The sequence below is a fragment of the Drosophila pseudoobscura genome, chromosome 3 (assembly GCF_009870125.1).
Source record: "Drosophila pseudoobscura strain MV-25-SWS-2005 chromosome 3, UCI_Dpse_MV25, whole genome shotgun sequence".
NCBI classification, from domain to species: Eukaryota; Metazoa; Arthropoda; class Insecta; order Diptera; family Drosophilidae; genus Drosophila; species Drosophila pseudoobscura.
Genome location: NC_046680.1, coordinates 16,301,003 through 16,317,692, shown reverse-complemented (window position 1 = coordinate 16,317,692; position 16,690 = coordinate 16,301,003). Strand labels below are relative to the sequence as shown.

General features: G+C 42.8%; 4 protein-coding genes and 1 non-coding gene across 6 annotated transcripts; 3 read left to right on the top strand and 2 right to left on the bottom strand.

Moving 5' to 3' along the window:
* The first annotated feature begins 879 nt into the window (after positions 1–879).
* Positions 880–951, top strand: TRNAH-GUG (transfer RNA histidin (anticodon GUG)). Its single transcript has one exon. It is a non-coding gene; the product is annotated as a tRNA-His (tRNA).
* A 2,173-nt stretch (positions 952–3,124) lies between these two features.
* On the bottom strand, positions 3,125–4,406 carry LOC4804941 (thioredoxin-related transmembrane protein 2 homolog). Its single transcript, XM_001361385.4, has one exon. It carries the CDS (start codon positions 4,278–4,280, stop codon positions 3,447–3,449), a length of 834 nt encoding a protein of 277 aa, XP_001361422.2. The 5' UTR covers positions 4,281–4,406; the 3' UTR covers positions 3,125–3,446.
* A 3,190-nt stretch (positions 4,407–7,596) lies between these two features.
* Positions 7,597–8,642, top strand: LOC6898699 (uncharacterized). The gene is made up of 3 exons (XM_002138668.3): positions 7,597–7,985; positions 8,043–8,177; positions 8,270–8,642. Exons 1-3 carry the CDS (start codon positions 7,862–7,864, stop codon positions 8,383–8,385), a joined length of 375 nt encoding a protein of 124 aa, XP_002138704.1. The 5' UTR covers positions 7,597–7,861; the 3' UTR covers positions 8,386–8,642.
* Positions 8,570–10,958, bottom strand: LOC4804939 (parkin coregulated gene protein homolog). 2 transcript variants are annotated; one of them, XM_001361384.4, is made up of 5 exons: positions 10,650–10,949; positions 10,387–10,562; positions 9,200–9,371; positions 8,899–9,048; positions 8,570–8,844 (listed from the first exon to the last, which is right to left on the bottom strand). In XM_001361384.4, the coding sequence occupies exons 1-5, from the start codon at positions 10,927–10,929 to the stop codon at positions 8,684–8,686; spliced, it is 939 nt and encodes a 312-aa protein (XP_001361421.1). In that variant the 5' UTR covers positions 10,930–10,949; the 3' UTR covers positions 8,570–8,683. The 2 variants fall into 2 exon arrangements, with proteins under 2 accessions (XP_001361421.1, XP_015040316.1); XM_015184830.2 differs by having other exon boundaries at positions 8,707–8,844; positions 8,909–9,048; positions 10,650–10,958.
* A 1,984-nt stretch (positions 10,959–12,942) lies between these two features.
* LOC6898698 (uncharacterized) lies at positions 12,943–14,080 on the top strand. The gene is made up of 3 exons (XM_015184829.2): positions 12,943–13,276; positions 13,395–13,805; positions 13,870–14,080. Exons 1-3 carry the CDS (start codon positions 13,235–13,237, stop codon positions 14,023–14,025), a joined length of 609 nt encoding a protein of 202 aa, XP_015040315.2. The 5' UTR covers positions 12,943–13,234; the 3' UTR covers positions 14,026–14,080.
* Positions 14,081–16,690: the final 2,610 nt, after the last annotated feature.

Sequence of the window (16,690 nt, the reverse complement as noted above, 5' to 3'; positions counted from 1 at the left end):
GCTCATTAAACAGCCATTAATTTTTTTAAAGAAATATTTGTTTTTTTCAGGGACGGCAAATTTGAATGCGTAATGCAAATTTTGTCGAGTGTAGCTATGAATGCGTTGATTATGAAAATTTCACCTACATATGTGTGTCCCTAATGATTATGTATAAATCATATAGTTGAGCCTGCCTAAGGTAGATTGAATATGGATCAGAGATACATAGAGTGGATACATTTCTACTTTTTGGGTATTAGTGTTTAATACTAGTTTCACTTTACTGTAATATTATACAGAGCAAAGCTGTGCTATGGTACAACAACAAAAAAATGTAGAGAAAAATCAAATAAATGTATTCTTTCAGGGTCGGATGTTCTCAAATTTATTCATGAATATTTTTAGAACTTTTTTGTTTCGGAAACACAGTCCTCTGTCTGTCGGCCTTTCCGGCACTGATTTCGATTGGATTCTGTTCTCCGAAAAACCTTTGACCACTGACGCATCAGCAACAATAATACATATAACAGCAGCGAAACACTGCTGAGAGCAAAACGATTTTAAATTCTAAGCCAAGCACCGGTCCCTCCCATTTCTACCCCACCCTACCCCACCTACCCACCTACTGTACTTTGCAAAATGAAATTAATTTATGATCCAAAATCTCGTTTATCGGCTGTTGCTGGGTCGGTCTCTGGGTTTGTCCGTCTTGGTGGTCGGTCGGTGGGGTTTCGTTAGACTTTCACTGGTTGCTACTGCTCTTGTGATTGGTGTTTTGAGAGGAGTCGTTGCTCCATAAACTTTTCGGAGAGCAAGAACTGCAAGTAAGTGGGGCCGCCGCTCTACATATGCGGCTCTTGTGCGCTATTTGCAGCGGTACTTTCAAGTGTCTTCGTAGCCGTGATCGTCTAGTGGTTAGGACCCCACGTTGTGGCCGTGGTAACCCAGGTTCGAATCCTGGTCACGGCAATGCTGCAATTAACGCATTGTCACGGAGAGGACATCTTTTTTCGTTTCGTTTTTTTTTTTATTACTTTCTGATGGTTTATAATATTAACACTTTTAAATCTTTTAGTCGTTTTCTTTTCTGAGCTGCCTCTGAGATTAGCTACTATGGGTTACTTATGGTTTTTTGGTGGCTTTGTGTGGATCGAGGAATGAAGCACCTGTTCCTGGATTGCTTTTCGTCCTTTGCTGCGGCAATTCCCCGTGGCTTGCCACTCCAACGGCGGCTGGCATTGACTGGAATTTTAATTTAATTGTCAGCAATTGACAGAAATACACAAAATCCACTTCGGAGTGTCGACCAAACGATATTAAGACGCCAGCAGCTGGTGTTGACATAAAAACGCAATAAAAATACGTCCCGTCCTCAAAACGAAACGTGAGATCGTATGGCCAATGGAAAGTCGAAGCTCGAATACCCTTTTGTGGAGAACGCCCTTAAGACGCAGAGCACACTCCTACAATAGATTGAATTGCTCCTAAGCCAACTACAACTTATGCTTATAATGCACATCTAACTTTTCTGGAATATTTTCAGGATATTCTGCAATTACCTATTCCGCAAAGAAAAAGAGAGTAGGGTATTGTCGGAAAAATCACTTAAAATCAATTGAATGTGACCAACAGTGTTTGGCTGTACCAATGACGAGAATTACAGTGAAAATATCGACGACAATGCGTTTTGTTGGCGTTGTGCAGCCACAGCTTATTGGATTTTCGCCGTGAGAAGCTGTTGACAACATTTGTTAGTCACTATTGGAGCAGAGGGCTACGGCTTCCGACAGTTACAGTGACAGTTGGTATGAGGAAACACTGATTAAACACAGGGACATAAGCCTCTATAATTGTCCGAAAGTCCTGCGGTTGGATACGCTTGTCTTCCACAGCACGTCTTATTGAAATCGAACATTTGCGTAAATAACCGCTCACGCACATGCAAGTGGGAGACAATTATGTATATTATTTACCAAACACAATATACAAGAGCACAATGGAATGGCCGTTTCCCTGCCGTTCCAATGAAAATAAAGCAAAAATACAAATATTAACCGCAAAAGCGATGCTCCCATCTGCCATTTTGTCCCTTGGCTCCATCCTCCTTTGGATGTGACGTGGGTGTGTGCAGTCGCCTGTATTTATGCATTTATAGTCGTTCATCTGTGGGTGTACAAGTATGCATATTGAATGGATAAAGGGGATTTGCGTTTATTTCGTCCTGGGTCTGGCCCGGTTACTCGCCTGACTGTGGGTGGGGCCGCCGCCGCCATCTACCACCCAATGGGAAGAGCAACACGCCGGAAACATTTTTGTTGTGCCATTTCCATTGTTATACATTTTCGTTTTACATACACGCAGCAATAACGGGCACACCAACCCCTTCCATTGTATATTTTATAAACAAGAGCAGATAGGCTTTCGCCTGATGTTTACCCAAATAATTGGCACTTCACAATAACTTCAGTGTGACAAAGCTTAGCAAACATCACTACTTTCCTTACCATATCATGCATATATGCATTTCCATTCTGGCGTAACGTTTTCATAGAGTTTCACATGCAAATATCTATCAATTGTTTGAATAAATTAACATTTTAAATATTTAAAAAAATATTATCTTAAAAAAATTATATGAAATTGACTTTTAATATATTTTGGCATGGTGGACTTTTTGGTTCTGCCCAACTATTTTATTTTAAATATAATTATACCGACAATTGAATGCAACGATTTTTTAGCAAAGATACGAACCTCGACTTTTAGCGTAACTCCACACCAATATATGTATATCGATAACTTTCAAGGCAAAACATCGTATAGAAAATGTATATTTAAATAATATTAAAATGATTCAAATTTGTTCATTAAAAACGCTGTCTTTAACATATTTATCGGCAATTAGTTCATAAAATTGCATTGATTTTTTGAGCATTTACCACTATTTGATTTTAATATGATTCAACTTCTGGCAAAATTTAATTGTGAGAAATTGTACTTTATCTATCCAAAAAATAACCCTAAACTATTCCTCCAGAAGCTCAAATCCCTTCCAGATGTAGACTATGTCGCTTTGAAACTGACAACGGGAAATGGTCACTTAAGTTAATTGGCTAAAATACCAAAGACAATGAAAGAACATAAATTAAACATACTCCGTTTACTCATTTCACAATTTGAATACATTTGATTAGCTACAAATTAAAAATGCATATGCATCAACTACATAAATGTTATTCATAAAATGGCAACGTATGCTAGTACACGATTCAGTGACAAGTAGTTTCAATTATTAGTGTAATTGTACGTGTCCTCGAGGCGATGGCAGCGACGTCGTGTTGTGCGACGATCACAAATTGAAAACGGTGGCGGGCACCCAATAAATAAAAATGAACTAAAAACTAGATAATAAACAAATTTTAGCACGTGCACGTAGAAATGAGATTGATGGCGGGTAGTAGTGATTACTGCGACTTCTTGGATTCCAGAGGAGAAGTCGTCTTCTTGGCAGATTCCGGCAGCCGCTCCATAGCCTGCTTGTATAGCTGGTTCAGTCCAAATGTAGCCCGTACATTGTCGCTGGAGAAGAAGAACTTTTGCAGCTTGCCCTTGTTATCCACGCAGGGGCGGCGGTCCACTTCTTTTCCCTGCTGGAACAACACAACTGTGGGCAACTGGCGGGAGAAGCTGCTGTCCGAAATGCGATACTTCTGCGCCACATCCGGAAAGCGGCCAATGTCAATCTTTCCAAATCGCAGATACTCAGCGTTGTACTCGTGGGAGAGTTCTGCAAACACGGGGGCGAAGTGGACACAGCTCGGATTCCAAACGGTGTAGAAGCAAATCAACCAACTGGTGCGCTTGTCCCTCACCAGCTCCTCCTCGAACACCTGGGAATTGCGGAAGTAGGTTATGTGCTCCGGTCCCCGATACGACGGCTCCGGCAGAACCATGCCAACCAGCACGCACATCAAAAGGAAGCCCAGGCCAAAGCGAAAGTCCGCGTAGCCCCAGAGTATGGCATTGGCCACCTTTGTGTAGAGGAACGACGACGACAGATAGTTAATCATGGTGACGCTGCCGGTTTTGCGCGACCGTATCATTACGACGATAAGTAAGAAGAACAATATCTCTGCCTCGCGGCTGTCTAGATCGCACACATCGTCCTCTTCGCCTAGGTTGAAGATGCGGGTGCATATAAACGTTGTCTTCTTCGCCAGCAAATACGAAAGGGCCATCAATATATTCACCCAGTAGTAGGGCAATGCGAGTGTTCCTAGCTGCTTCTTCCACGTCATCGTACAGTGCTGTGCTGTGCTTGCCTTGGCCGATGTAGGTTATGCTTTTTTTAATTAACAATTTCCCGTGATTTTCTTTTTTCTCAAATTCGGCAGCGTTGTTGTTGTTTTTTATTTTTGTTGTTGTTGTTATCAGTGTGACCGCTATCGATATCAACCTCTCAGTGCTGTTAAAATTAGTTGTTCAGTGTGACCGCTCACCCCTATCGATATCACCCAAGCTCTGCTTTACATATTCCTCGTTTTTGATATTCCGTTGAATATTACTAGCTATATAGAACATTTGGCCATGCCCACATAATTTTAGCCCATTGATGAATCAATTTTCTACACAATTGGTTAGTTTTTAGTCCTTGCTTTTATTGTATGTAGACTAAAACAAGGTTTAAACAAAATAGTTCAACAAAAAATCAGTCGCAATGTGGCTGGTATTTGAAGACATGATGCGTGTATAGGCCTTTGTACACCCTATTTCGTAAATTTATATGAAGATGAAACGTGATTTATAAAGACCTTTTCTCAAATTGATATTCTTTAGACATATTCGAGTACATTATTCGTATCTTGTATATATTTATCTCGATCCTGATACCTACTGAGCCTTGGAAGACAAACGTATTCACAATTCTATAACATCCTTTTCCCCCAGGGTATGTGTACAAGGAATTAGCAACATGTTTGTGTATGGAATGAGACTCAATGTTGCAAAGGTTAAACTGCGGCGAATCGGGTATTGCCTATATTTCAAGCTATATAGATTTGCCCACTTAGCTTTATCCCATGGATAAATGTATTTTCTACAAGATTGCTTCTTTTAATTACCTTTATGTATTTTATTTTGACTAAAATACGGTTTTCAAGTAAATGTTGCAGCAACTTTTGTGTATGGAATGCGCAACATTTGTGTATGGAATGAGACTCATTGTTGCTAAAGCGAACTGCGGCGAACTGCGGCGAACTGCGGCGAAATCAAATTCGATTCAAAAAAACGACCAATTCTTTGTTCCGTTGAATAATACTATCTATGTAGAACATTTAGCCATGCCCACTCAATTTTGTACGATTGATGAATCAATTCTATACATGATTGGCCTATTCGAAATACTTGCATTTATTGGATTTCTATATAACATTGAAAATTAAACTAATAGTCAGCGATGTTTTTTGAACTACAGGTTGAGAACTATCGATTGCACTGTCGATGTTTTTCGAAAACCTATCGTATACTATCGATGGTGCCCACTATCGATAGCAGTGTGACCGCGGACTTATCGTTAAAATATATCGTCCCACAGAAATATTTCAAAATATACGGTCTCATTTTGAAAATATACCGAGTGGTGCGCGCCAAATCGAACTTTGTTGAATGTGAGCGACAAGGATTTAAATGTTGTCAACCGGGCCTTTATCTATGCCCACATAATTTTATACGATTGATGAATCAATTTTCTACTAGATAGGTTAATTTAAAGCTCTGATCTTTATTGAATCGTTTATAAATTAAAGTTTGAACATAAGAGGTCAACCACAATGTCGACAAAAGTAAATATCAAAACCGAGCCAGTTTGCGACAACACTCGTTATTGCCGGCATATTTGAAAAAAATTAAGGGTTTAATGGCAAACGATCCAGAATTGGATGTTGATCACGAATTTGCATTCGCTATGGACTAGAAACTGGCTCTAAATGTCATTTCTACATTTCTATAAAATACTATTAAAAGTATACAAGCCCTGAACACAGAATTGTACCCGACTGATGAATCACTTTCCCACAAGACTGGCTACTTTTAGGTATGACTTCTTATTTGATTGTGGTTAAATAATGATTAAATAAAAACGGTCAACAAAAAATATAAACATGAAAGTGAGAGTATGTGAAAAGGGTATGTACTACAACGGAAACTAGAACACTACAAACTAGTATTGTAAGGTGCTCGCAATAGTATGGCGCGAAGAAGTTGTCGATAACATTAGAATTTAAATCAAATCTTCAGTTGAAAAATGTTTCTTACTGCATATGTATGTTATTTATTCTGCTTGAAAATGTTACGTCAGATTTTTGCAAGAGTCATTGACGGCTCGTTGAACTTTGCTGGGAAGGTCTCTCAAAGAATAAGAGATGACCGGGATATTCATTATCAGAACACACGCCAGCCGAATTTATAATAAAATAATTTTAATCAGTAAAACTCACTGACTCTACGTGATCATAGGCAGACGCTCGTGGCTGCAGACACTCTCATAATCAATTATTTTTATTTCGGGCCTCCTTTTTTGATTTTTTGTCAAATTATACCAAAGGCGTGTGTTTGAAATGATTGCATGAATTAGAAACACACATTATAGAGTATTGCTTGAGCTATCTGCATCTTGACTTGCTGAGAACATTGTGTAAAGATTAACTTTTATAGTAAACACATTTCGCGTCACACAATTAAATGATTTATTTCTGATTGTATTCTTGTGATCGCGGGTCATGGAGATCGAACCTCCCACTCATATATACTGGTTTTACTGCTCTACATTGTATAGCATTGTTTACTGAATATATTAGAAACATGGTGGTACGAAAATACCTTTCCTTAAGGAAAGGCAGTACAAATTACATTTAATGCTTCATGAAAAGTGCATACGCACCGAGGTGAGGAAGTTATATTATATATTTATGGATTCTTATTGTCAACAATATAAATATTCTAGTGAAAATATAAATAAACAACCTGCACTTAGGTCAGTTTTTAATATTATCAGAAACGTCCCAGACCTTATACGTTTACTATTCTAGTATATATTTCAATGTGACTCAAACCGGTTTTAGCTGCCTCGTTATTGAGCTTTAGAGCCTTAGATTAACGTATCTTCATGGTCAACGAAGATGTGCTCTCCAATCCTTTGGTTTGATGGGGAGATGTACATATATACTCGTAAAGCCCAGATTCGCATCAAAATCGTTATCCGATTATCGAAATATCTGGCCAAAACAGGGCCTCTTTCTCTGTGCCACACATATTCGCTGACGCCTTGAAAAATCACTGGTAGCTGAAACAAATAGACCTCAACTCAAGACTAGCTAGTCAAAACAAAAGCAAAACCAAAAACAAAACCAAAACAAGAGCAAATACAGCTGATAACTAGACGAAAGCAAAATGGCGATCGATCGCTTGCCGGTGCTATCAGGGCAACCTGATCTCCCGTCTCTCTAACAGGTCCACATTTCGCTTATCGCCATAGAAGAGCCTCGAGTCCGATTCAGATTCAGATTCAGAAGCTCTGAACACGCGGTCTATAAATTGCAATTGATTCGAAGCGGCAAACTCAGTTCAGTTCTGAACCTTGTGCCGTGTGCTTTCATCGGGAGCTAATGAAAATTTTCGTTCATCATCGAGAAAAACCAATCAAACAGTTTTGGCATTAAATGCCTTGTGATCTAAGACAAATTGTGCTAATATTGAATTGAATTTAATTGGCTCTAGTTTGAAGCAAATTTATATTCGATCAAAGAAACTCTTGGAGATATTTCGTCAAAGCGAAATATTCCCGATTACCCAACTCGCCGCCGACTTTGATTTTTGTCTTTGAATGCTGCTCCAGCAGACCGAAAATTCCACCAAGTTCAATCAGCATTTCACAGAGTGCTGGAATCAGCTAAGCCTGCAGAGAAGGTCCGACATATTATCCGTTCTCAGCACCATATCCTTCAGCGGTTAGTAGCTCCCAGGACTCCTATAGCTCCATCTCTTAATGCATCCTATCCCAACAGCTGCTAAGATGGCCACCATGCCCCAGGGTGCATTTGCCGCCTGCAAGATTCGCCAGCAATTCAACGAGCGCGAGATGATCGTCTCCCGCATGAGATCTGGGACAGATAAGACTGCAGTTGACAACAACACAGCTCGTGAGTACAGGGACCAATAGGTCAATTGCATTGCCCAGCAATTCTTTCCCTCTCTGACTCACGTCTCTCTACTCTCTGTTCTCCGCTTCCAGAACGGGAATACTCTCCGGTCAAGTATAATGACAAGCTAATGAACTCTATTTGGGGCCTGTACAACCGTTACTCGCCGCACAACGTCAAGAAGAACGAGTACGCTCCCACCAAATAAGACCCTATCGCAGGCGCAGCAGCTTTGCTTATAAGGAAGCTGCTCTGCCGTGTCGCTGCCTATACCCTTTCTAAGTATAGGGCGACACAATCATATATATATATGAACTCAACTATATATACACACTACTTATATATCCCCCCTTAACCTGCGCATGAAAAATTAACCCCAAAAAAAGGTAATCCTTGGTAACAAAATTGAATTTAATTAATCACATCTACTACGTTGATGCTGTAATATATAAATTACAATAAATACTTATGATGCAAAAAGAGCAAGGCATAAGGGCGGTACACACTCAATTTAAATAGCAGGACTCGTAGGTCGGCACCATGTACTTGATGTTGATGAAGGCATCCTCGCCGCCGTGGAGCTCCAGCACCTGGAGCGTCTCATCGATCAGATCGCCAAGGTTGAGGTTGTTCTTCTGGGCATAGTCGATCTCGTCGCCACAGTTTACTGCAGGGGAAATTCGGTATTTCGGTAAATGCATATCCTGTGAGAGGCACTTACAGTTTTTCACTTTAAAAGCGTTAAACATTGGCAGCAATTGTCTGTAGAAGGGCACCAGGGCCGGACCCACCTGGTCCGAGGACATCACCAGTTGTTGTATTATCTTCAGTGTCGTACACATTACCTCCAAATTCCGTGTGCTCAATGCGTCTGAAATAGCGGCGGGATGGAACGAAGCCAGGAGACGGTTCGGTGAACGACTAAGGTGCAAATTAAACGAAAAAAGTTCGAGGCATTTGCGTGCCAGGCAAATCTAGTTTGCCCTCACCCCCCCACCCTCGCCTCGCCCCCAGGTACTCACTCTTCAGAGGCAATATTAATTGCGGTATTACGGTGTGTATTTTCTCTCCGCCCGCAAGCAGCAGATCCGTCACTCCCTGGCGGGCATAGGTCTTGTACGGATGCTTCGTCTCGGCCAGTCCATCGAAAAAGAGCGGTAGATAGAGACTGTAGTCCAGCTTGTCGATGTCCAACTGAGGAGGTAAACAGAACAGTTGTTCGATTGAATTGATTCACAGTCTGAAGGTGGAAAAGGCTTCACACCGAAGTTCGAAGTTCGCCAGTTCCCTGGCAAGTGGAAATGTGCACGCTAGGCTTGTTACGTTCTATAACGTTTCAGTTCTGATTTCTATTAAGATGCCGTATCTTTGTTTACTTTGCTAATGGAAATTTTTTATAATAAATAGCAAAATGTACACCTTGTCTAACCTTTACGTACAGTATAATTTTGTTTTATCAACGTGTAGGGACCTCATGTTATTCGACTGATCAGAACAGCGACGATCGGTACCAGTTTCGGTACCCATCGAACTGCACATTTATCTTTTTAGCTGTCAATTTCCATTACAATTGCGTGAACTCCTATGGGCCTGACCTTCAACCCAAATGACGCAAATGATATATATACTCGTATGTAGCAATGCCAGTCACATGAGTGATGTGGCACAGGAGCCGTCACGGAGGCAGTTTGGCCTGGATAAACAAACGCACCACTTAAAAGCGAATCCATGTTATATCTCTAACCAAAAGACACCCAAGGCCTGTGACATTGAAACAACAAGAACGGGTCACGTCACACACACACACATCAAATGTGGATCCTCCGCCCACAATACACCTGCACCTACACCTACACCTACACCTATTATATTCTAGCATTTTCTGCCGGTCTGACTGATTGACACTTGGACGGCGCGACGTTTTGAATGTCAGCAATCTGAATCCGGCCGGAATCGTTCGCCTCCTTCTGCTTCTCCTTCTCCTTACCGGCCCGTCAGCTGTGCGACTGTTCTACTGACTCCGGAAATAGACAATGGCATATTATTTGCACGCTGGTGTTCTTAGCTGCAGCTTTAGCTTACACTTGAAATAATTGGACACGCAGGTGTACGGAATTAAGGCGAAACTAAAATATCGGCTAGGTCACTGAGTTCTGGGTCTGGTCTGGTACCCCCGTGTATCCCAGCTTCAGTGTCCCGTAACACTCACCGTCCATCCAATCTTATCGCCGCCGCAGAGGTACTCCATTTTGATGGGCAAGTCACCGCGATCGAAGTACATTCGAAACAGAGTGCCCCGCCCAGAGTCGGTACCTGGGGGGCCAGCATTGAAGCCGCCCATTCCTAGGTTGAGCGTGGAAATGGATTTTTGCTGCTTTTTTAGGCCTACACGACAATCAGGTGTCATTAGGGAAACAAACATTAGGGTAAGTAAATGGATGGTGTGGAGTCTAGACTCCAGACACTACGCACATTTCGGATTTGGAGCCCGCCCCCTCGCACTTGCCGTTGTCGCTGTGGTTTCGTGTATTGGCCCGTTGATGACAACGGTATTTTTCTGCTGCGACTGTATGGAAAAGGGCGGCACATAACGGGGTCGCACCGCCGCCCCGTGGATGCCACTAAGTGGACGCAATTGCGGTGGATTAGCCGACTTGGAGCGATGTTTCAGCGATATGGCGGTGGCATGGTAGTCGTGCGACGGCCGCGTTCCGTACGCGTGGGCGGTGGATATGCGTGCCGTTTGAGCCATTTGCCGTAGAACTTCGCCCGCGTAGTGTGAACAACAAACTGAGCGAAGGAATTTTCTAGCCACCAGTAGGTGGCGGGCGGCTCTTGGTCCTTTGTGTGGCGTTGCTGTTGGCTGTGTGTCGTTTCTATGGAGCGCGTTGCTAGGGCGCCCAAAAGGCATACACTGACTGATAAGGATTTGCCAATGCAACGTCAAACGCTGCCCACTGTCTCGACACTTCTCTTGCAGCAACAATTATGATTCATTATTTAATTTAATATTATTTTGCATACGCTACCTGTATAATCTTTCTATACAGAAGTATGTATATTTCAGGTCAGTGAACCTCGATGTATCAGAATCAGAATTTCAGGAAACCTTCAGTACTCATTTTCAATAAATTAATCATACGTACATGTGTACATACATTAATACATACCTTATTTAAAACACCGAGTATCACGAACTCTGTAAGGAAATAACAAGAAAAGTGAGAGCACCTCCCAGTAATCTACTGAGTTACAACAAAATATTATTTATATCCTATTATTATTATTTACTATTATTATTCTCCAAGCTGCCAGAATAATTCCCCTGGGTATGAGGATATCTTCAAGGATGTAACCAAATAGATAGAAATATAGGCCCAGTAGCAAGATTCGTGGGCTTTTGATGGGAACCTTGGATTTTGATCCATTCCAAAACTAGTATTTAAGTCAGAAGGAATAGGTTTTCAAGTAACTTTCAACAGGCGGTCATCTAGCGCCGCGATATCATGAGCCAGAGCAACCATCGATGGTCGTTCCATCGATATATCGATGTTACATGTAATGTAATTGTACTTAAGTACAGTCTACGGCTACATTCTACTTGATACATCTCACAGCGTGTCGCTGCTGTGGCATTTTTAGTTTTACCTCCCGCCGATGTGGCGGCGCCACTTTATACAAAAAATAACTTAATATTTAAATTTTGAAATAAATTAATAATTCAAATAAATCATTAAATATATAATGCACTATACGTATGTAAAATTTCTCAACGCGTTTAATTTCGCAATGCTGTCTAATGCCATTGCTATTTTGGGCAAATTACGCTTACTTTAGAGTTTTCAAAAACGTGTTTGTCCCCAGAAGTGCTGTATGCCTGCAAAAAGTTCAGCCAAAGGTCAGTTCGAATAGCCAAACCGTGGAAAGGGTTCAGTTCATGTAATTTACGAGTGCAGGCAGCTATGTGAACGCAATCGATGTGGGAGAGTGGGTGAGTGGGACTGGACTTGTGGCCGAGCATCGATTATGAATGCAGCCCGTTAAGCCGAGCGGCATCCCGGCACACAAAAATAATTGATTTATGTTGCGTTGAGCCACAATTTCTGGCCCCTAAATGGGCAGAGCTCAGCAGATATGGGAAATGCTAAAAGAGTTCACACCTTGTCCACCGCAAGGTGCCTGCACTGCCCCCCTCCGCCGCCGTGTGGACTTAGATAGAGACATATCGCTGTAATAAATATTTCACTTAAGGGGGGGGAGAGGGGAAGGTAACAACACACGAATAGTGCTCAGTGTCAGGTTTCAGGTTCAACTCCCCCCCGAGAGTCGGAAGTCACGTTTAAACGTTTTCGCTAAAAGTTTCACACAGCCCAGCACATAGCGCAGAGCACAGAGCACAGAGCGGGGCGGATGATTGATGAGCCATGCTCGTACATATATATGCACATATAGATAGGCACACGCACACGGCTCGGAATACCTCTTACATATAGGGAATATGGTCATTAAGAATACATTGTGTTTATCTTTGGGTTACTTTAATGCATTTTCGCACACACAAATTGTAAATCATTTTTGGGATACAAACGCATGTACACGTTTTGATGCCTCTTAATTGAGTCGGTCAACAAGTCCTTTCACATTTCCATGTTCTCTTTCGCCTCTCTGGTTTGTCTTTTCAATTATGTTGAAATATGCAAAAGGCAAACAGACAAATGCAAGTCCCAATTAAAAATGTGCTGGAAAAATCAACATCTATTTTGGGGCGTCAGTCTACTGTCGACTCTCCAGTAAATATCCAGTAACGAAATTAGTCGCTTGCTGATTTGAGCTCCACTGAGACGTCTACGAGTGGGTGGGACAGGGACACCACTCCACGGCTTCTCTTCCACTCATCGCGTACCTTTCGGGCTCCTGCCTCCGAGGAGTTTCGTGTGCTGCCGTGACAGGCAGGAAGGATTTATTGCCTAACAAGTGCAGGGGGGTGCTTAATTAATTTTGTTGCGCAAAGATACCAAAAGAGAGCTGTCAAGCAGCATCCCGAAGAAGCCATAACCATGGCAGCTGATGAGAAGGAGGATATAAGTAATACATTTCGGGTAATGCGGGTAATAGTTGTCGACGCTTGTATTATACGTTTCGGTTGGATAATCACTAAATACATAAATGATTGGCGCACAAATGGGAAACCAGACCATAATCTATACAAATTTTTAGTGTTTTGTGTCCACGGCAATCGGTGCGATGAAGTTGTTACCTCGGCTACTGGCAGTACAATTACTATCCATCCTGTTGATCGGAAAATGTGTGGGCTACGTCCGCCTAACGAATCTCAAGTGCGAGAGCCTGGATCCAGCGTTCATGGAGTTCCCGACTTGCCGCCTGAATGTGCTCGGACGCGGCATTATCGGAGGTAATATCCATCTGAAGCTCCTGAAGGTGCCCATCACCAAAATGAATTTGAGATTCAACGTTTACCGGCGGCTCAGTGGCTACCATCCGTTCCTCTTCAATATCAGCACTGAACTTTGCCGATTTATGAAGAACCCTAATCCCCTGCAAGTGTTTTACTATTTCCACAGTGGCTTTTTGCCCTACTCCAATGTGAATCACACCTGTCCCTACACCGTGAGTACATTCTAATGCTACGACACTATTCCACACCCTACCTAATCCATTCCCGCGCCTACAGGACGATGTTTTTATAAGGAACTGCACTCTGAATGACGAGATGTTTAAGAGGGTTCCACTGCCGAAGGGAAACTACATGCTCACGCTTGCGATGGACAATGGGGCTAGAAAACGGGTCGGAATCATTTCTATTTACATCGAAATAGATTTGGATTAGACTGCATTGATTAATAAAACTGTCTTACAGCTCTGCTCGAAGCTTTGCTCCCAAATGCTATTTCTTTAACACTTTCCGGGACTCCTGTCTGGTCACGCTCCACTGGTGCGGCTTAGACAGCGTCAGCCTTCAGCTTTCTGTCCTAAGTGTCTAAGGACTTGAACTTGACCATTCCTGCCACCCCCTCCAATATCCTTTTTCGCAGCTTTTACTGCTCTTACAGCAGCAGCTGTCAATGTTTGCCGAGTGAAATGAAATCACGACAGCACTCCCCCCATGGGTGGGGGACAACATGTGGAAAATGCTGTCGCTTGTAAAAATTTTTGGCATGCGACAAATATTTCGCACAGAGGGATGCAAAAGGGGGGTGTGGTGTTTTCGGAGCGCAGGCAAAAGAAGGGCGAAACTTTAATTTATGTGCAACGACAAGTGCACCCTGCACGCTTCGGCGCCAACAACACGACGAGATGAGATGCAATGCAATGTGCAATGTGCCACAGCTGCCTGCAGCCAGATTGCATTCGAGCGAAGCCCCTTGGATCTGCCAGCTGCGTTAATGAGTCCATTATGGGTACCCCACAGACCAAACACCGAATATCCCCAGATACGGAGTGGATGGAAAGCCCTCCAATGGCGAGCGTTTAATTAAAATTCCTACCGCTTTGTAGGCGGCTTAACCGTTCGGGAAGGCACTCATAAAACTGGCCAAAGTGTCGGAAATTATGTATGGCCTGGGTCTTGTATATCTTTTTCCATGTTCTGGCTATGCGTCATAGCGGTAAGTGGGGCGGGGGGGGGCGGAACGAAATTTCGGCAGGCCGCGAAAATGAGTCGCCTTTGGAGTGACGGTTAACCCCACCCAGCTCCAATCTCTGATCCGCCATCGATGAGTCATGCTCTCCGCTGATACCGCTGATGAAAGTCAATGGCCAAAAGTTTTTTGCTCTCAGAAAGGTCGTAAATAGGCTTAGTAAATTAGTAGAACTATGCGGAATACCAATCAACTCTTGAGTGCTTCAGGAGGAGGAAACAAAGCAACGCAAGGGATAGATAGATAGCTAGATAGATATATGGGTGTATATAGATTCCTGGTGCATTAATTCCCTCTCTGTCCTTGATTGCCATTTTCCCACAAATGTATTAATTATGCTCTATTAGGACATGCAAATCTGCATTGACTTATCGTTTGAATGTCAAAACCAGAAAACCATTTCCAATTCCATTTTCATTTCTATTTCCTGCTCTGGTCTGCTCTGCAGCTTTGGAGCTTTCGAATTTCGTTTAAAACCAATTATCAAATCATGTCGCTGCTGGCTGACAAACTCATTTATTTTGCTCGATGCACTCGAAAGCCAGACATGCCCACATACATCATACTTACACGCGGGTCGGTGCTCGCTCTCTCTCTCTCTCTGCGCCCCTCAAAGTGCAGCCTAATTTTGCTTTCGTTTCCACACATGCAACATGCAACCACATCCGTTGCTGTCAGCAGCGTCTTAAGTCAGGCGCAAAATGTTTGTGGTACTCCAAGCAAGCAGCACAAGAAAAATGTTGGTACGCCGCCCTTTTCCCCAAGACCAAGACCGAGACCAAGACCGAGACCCAGATCCACATCCCCAAGAGCTGTCAAACTGTCGCCAGGGCCTGAAATTGTCATTACTCAGTGTCTATTGCCTCATTTACAGGTCTCCCTCCAAAAGGGGGGGGGCTGGGGTCTGAGGGACTGGGGCCGGTTTTCCAACTAATTTTAATGTGTGAAAATTAAATTTGGGAGTTTTCCAGCCGAGCATCTCACTCTCTATCAATTAGTTTGTCATTCCCAACCAGGCCGGCCCCCAGGCCATGCCATGCCATCCATCCCAACCCACAGTCACGATTTGCCCACACCATCAATACGTATGTATACCCTGCTTTTGTTCAAACTCTTCTCGCTGTGGCTTTCTGAATTTCCAATTGGTTTTTGGTACCCCTTACTCGTTGCGAGGGTATGCTGGAAGCACTCACACAGCACTCGGGGCACTCGGGGTCAGCCGGTGTCTACTCGCTTGAGCACCAATCTGCTTCGACATGCACACGACATGTATGTTGTTTTGACAACTCTAAGGAAGAGGAGCTGTTGGATCGAGCAAGCACGTGCTGAAGTAATGGGTATCTCATAGTCGATGGCCTGCATGGTAGCGTTTTCTCTCTCTCTTTTGTTTTTGTCGCCAATTCGTTGGCGCTCAAAATACATAAGCATAAATCATTGGCGGAGCGGATCTCTTCTCTGGCAAGCGCCACAGGAAAAATATTTTAAAAAAAAGGAACAAATAAGAAAAAAAACGAAAAACACGGTGACATATTAAATTTACAAGTTGATTTTGATTTATGTGCAATAAGAGACACACACACACACACACACACGCATACCCATCTGCATACAAAGATATGCTGCCTTGCCTCGGCATCGGCCTTGGCGTCTGGGAGAGCCAGCCGGCCAGCCGCTAAACTCAATTGAAATCTCGCTGCTGGTTGTGTGGCTGTCATTGAGCGTGTTCTTGTTGTTGCAACTTGCAACTCAATCAGCTGCCTGCGGTTCCTGTCGGTTGCAATTAAGCCTAGCCGCTTGGAAGTGGTCTGCGCGGTTTTCGATTGATTTTTAACTGAAAGAAAGAAAGTTTTTTCC

What these genes read in the sequence shown, in the direction of transcription:
- LOC4804941 (XM_001361385.4), bottom strand. Translation starts at nt 4,280, where the DNA reads ATGACGTGGAAGAAGCAGCTAGGAACACTCGCATTGCCCTACTACTGG.
- LOC6898699 (XM_002138668.3), top strand. Translation starts at nt 7,862, where the DNA reads ATGCTGCTCCAGCAGACCGAAAATTCCACCAAGTTCAATCAGCATTTC. An exon ending in CAGCACCATATCCTTCAGCG is followed by an intron (nt 7,986 to 8,042) that starts GTTAGTAGCTCC and finishes CTATCCCAACAG; the next exon opens with CTGCTAAGATGGCCACCATG. An exon ending in AGTTGACAACAACACAGCTC is followed by an intron (nt 8,178 to 8,269) that starts GTGAGTACAGGG and finishes CTCCGCTTCCAG; the next exon opens with AACGGGAATACTCTCCGGTC.
- LOC4804939 (XM_001361384.4), bottom strand. Translation starts at nt 10,929, where the DNA reads ATGGCTCAAACGGCACGCATATCCACCGCCCACGCGTACGGAACGCGG. An exon ending in GCGGGCTCCAAATCCGAAAT is followed by an intron (nt 10,563 to 10,649) that starts GTGCGTAGTGTC and finishes ATTGTCGTGTAG; the next exon opens with GCCTAAAAAAGCAGCAAAAA. An exon ending in GCGATAAGATTGGATGGACG is followed by an intron (nt 9,372 to 10,386) that starts GTGAGTGTTACG and finishes TTACCTCCTCAG; the next exon opens with TTGGACATCGACAAGCTGGA.
- LOC6898698 (XM_015184829.2), top strand. Translation starts at nt 13,235, where the DNA reads ATGGCAGCTGATGAGAAGGAGGATATAAGTAATACATTTCGG. An exon ending in ATATAAGTAATACATTTCGG is followed by an intron (nt 13,277 to 13,394) that starts GTAATGCGGGTA and finishes ACAAATTTTTAG; the next exon opens with TGTTTTGTGTCCACGGCAAT. An exon ending in ATCACACCTGTCCCTACACC is followed by an intron (nt 13,806 to 13,869) that starts GTGAGTACATTC and finishes CCGCGCCTACAG; the next exon opens with GACGATGTTTTTATAAGGAA.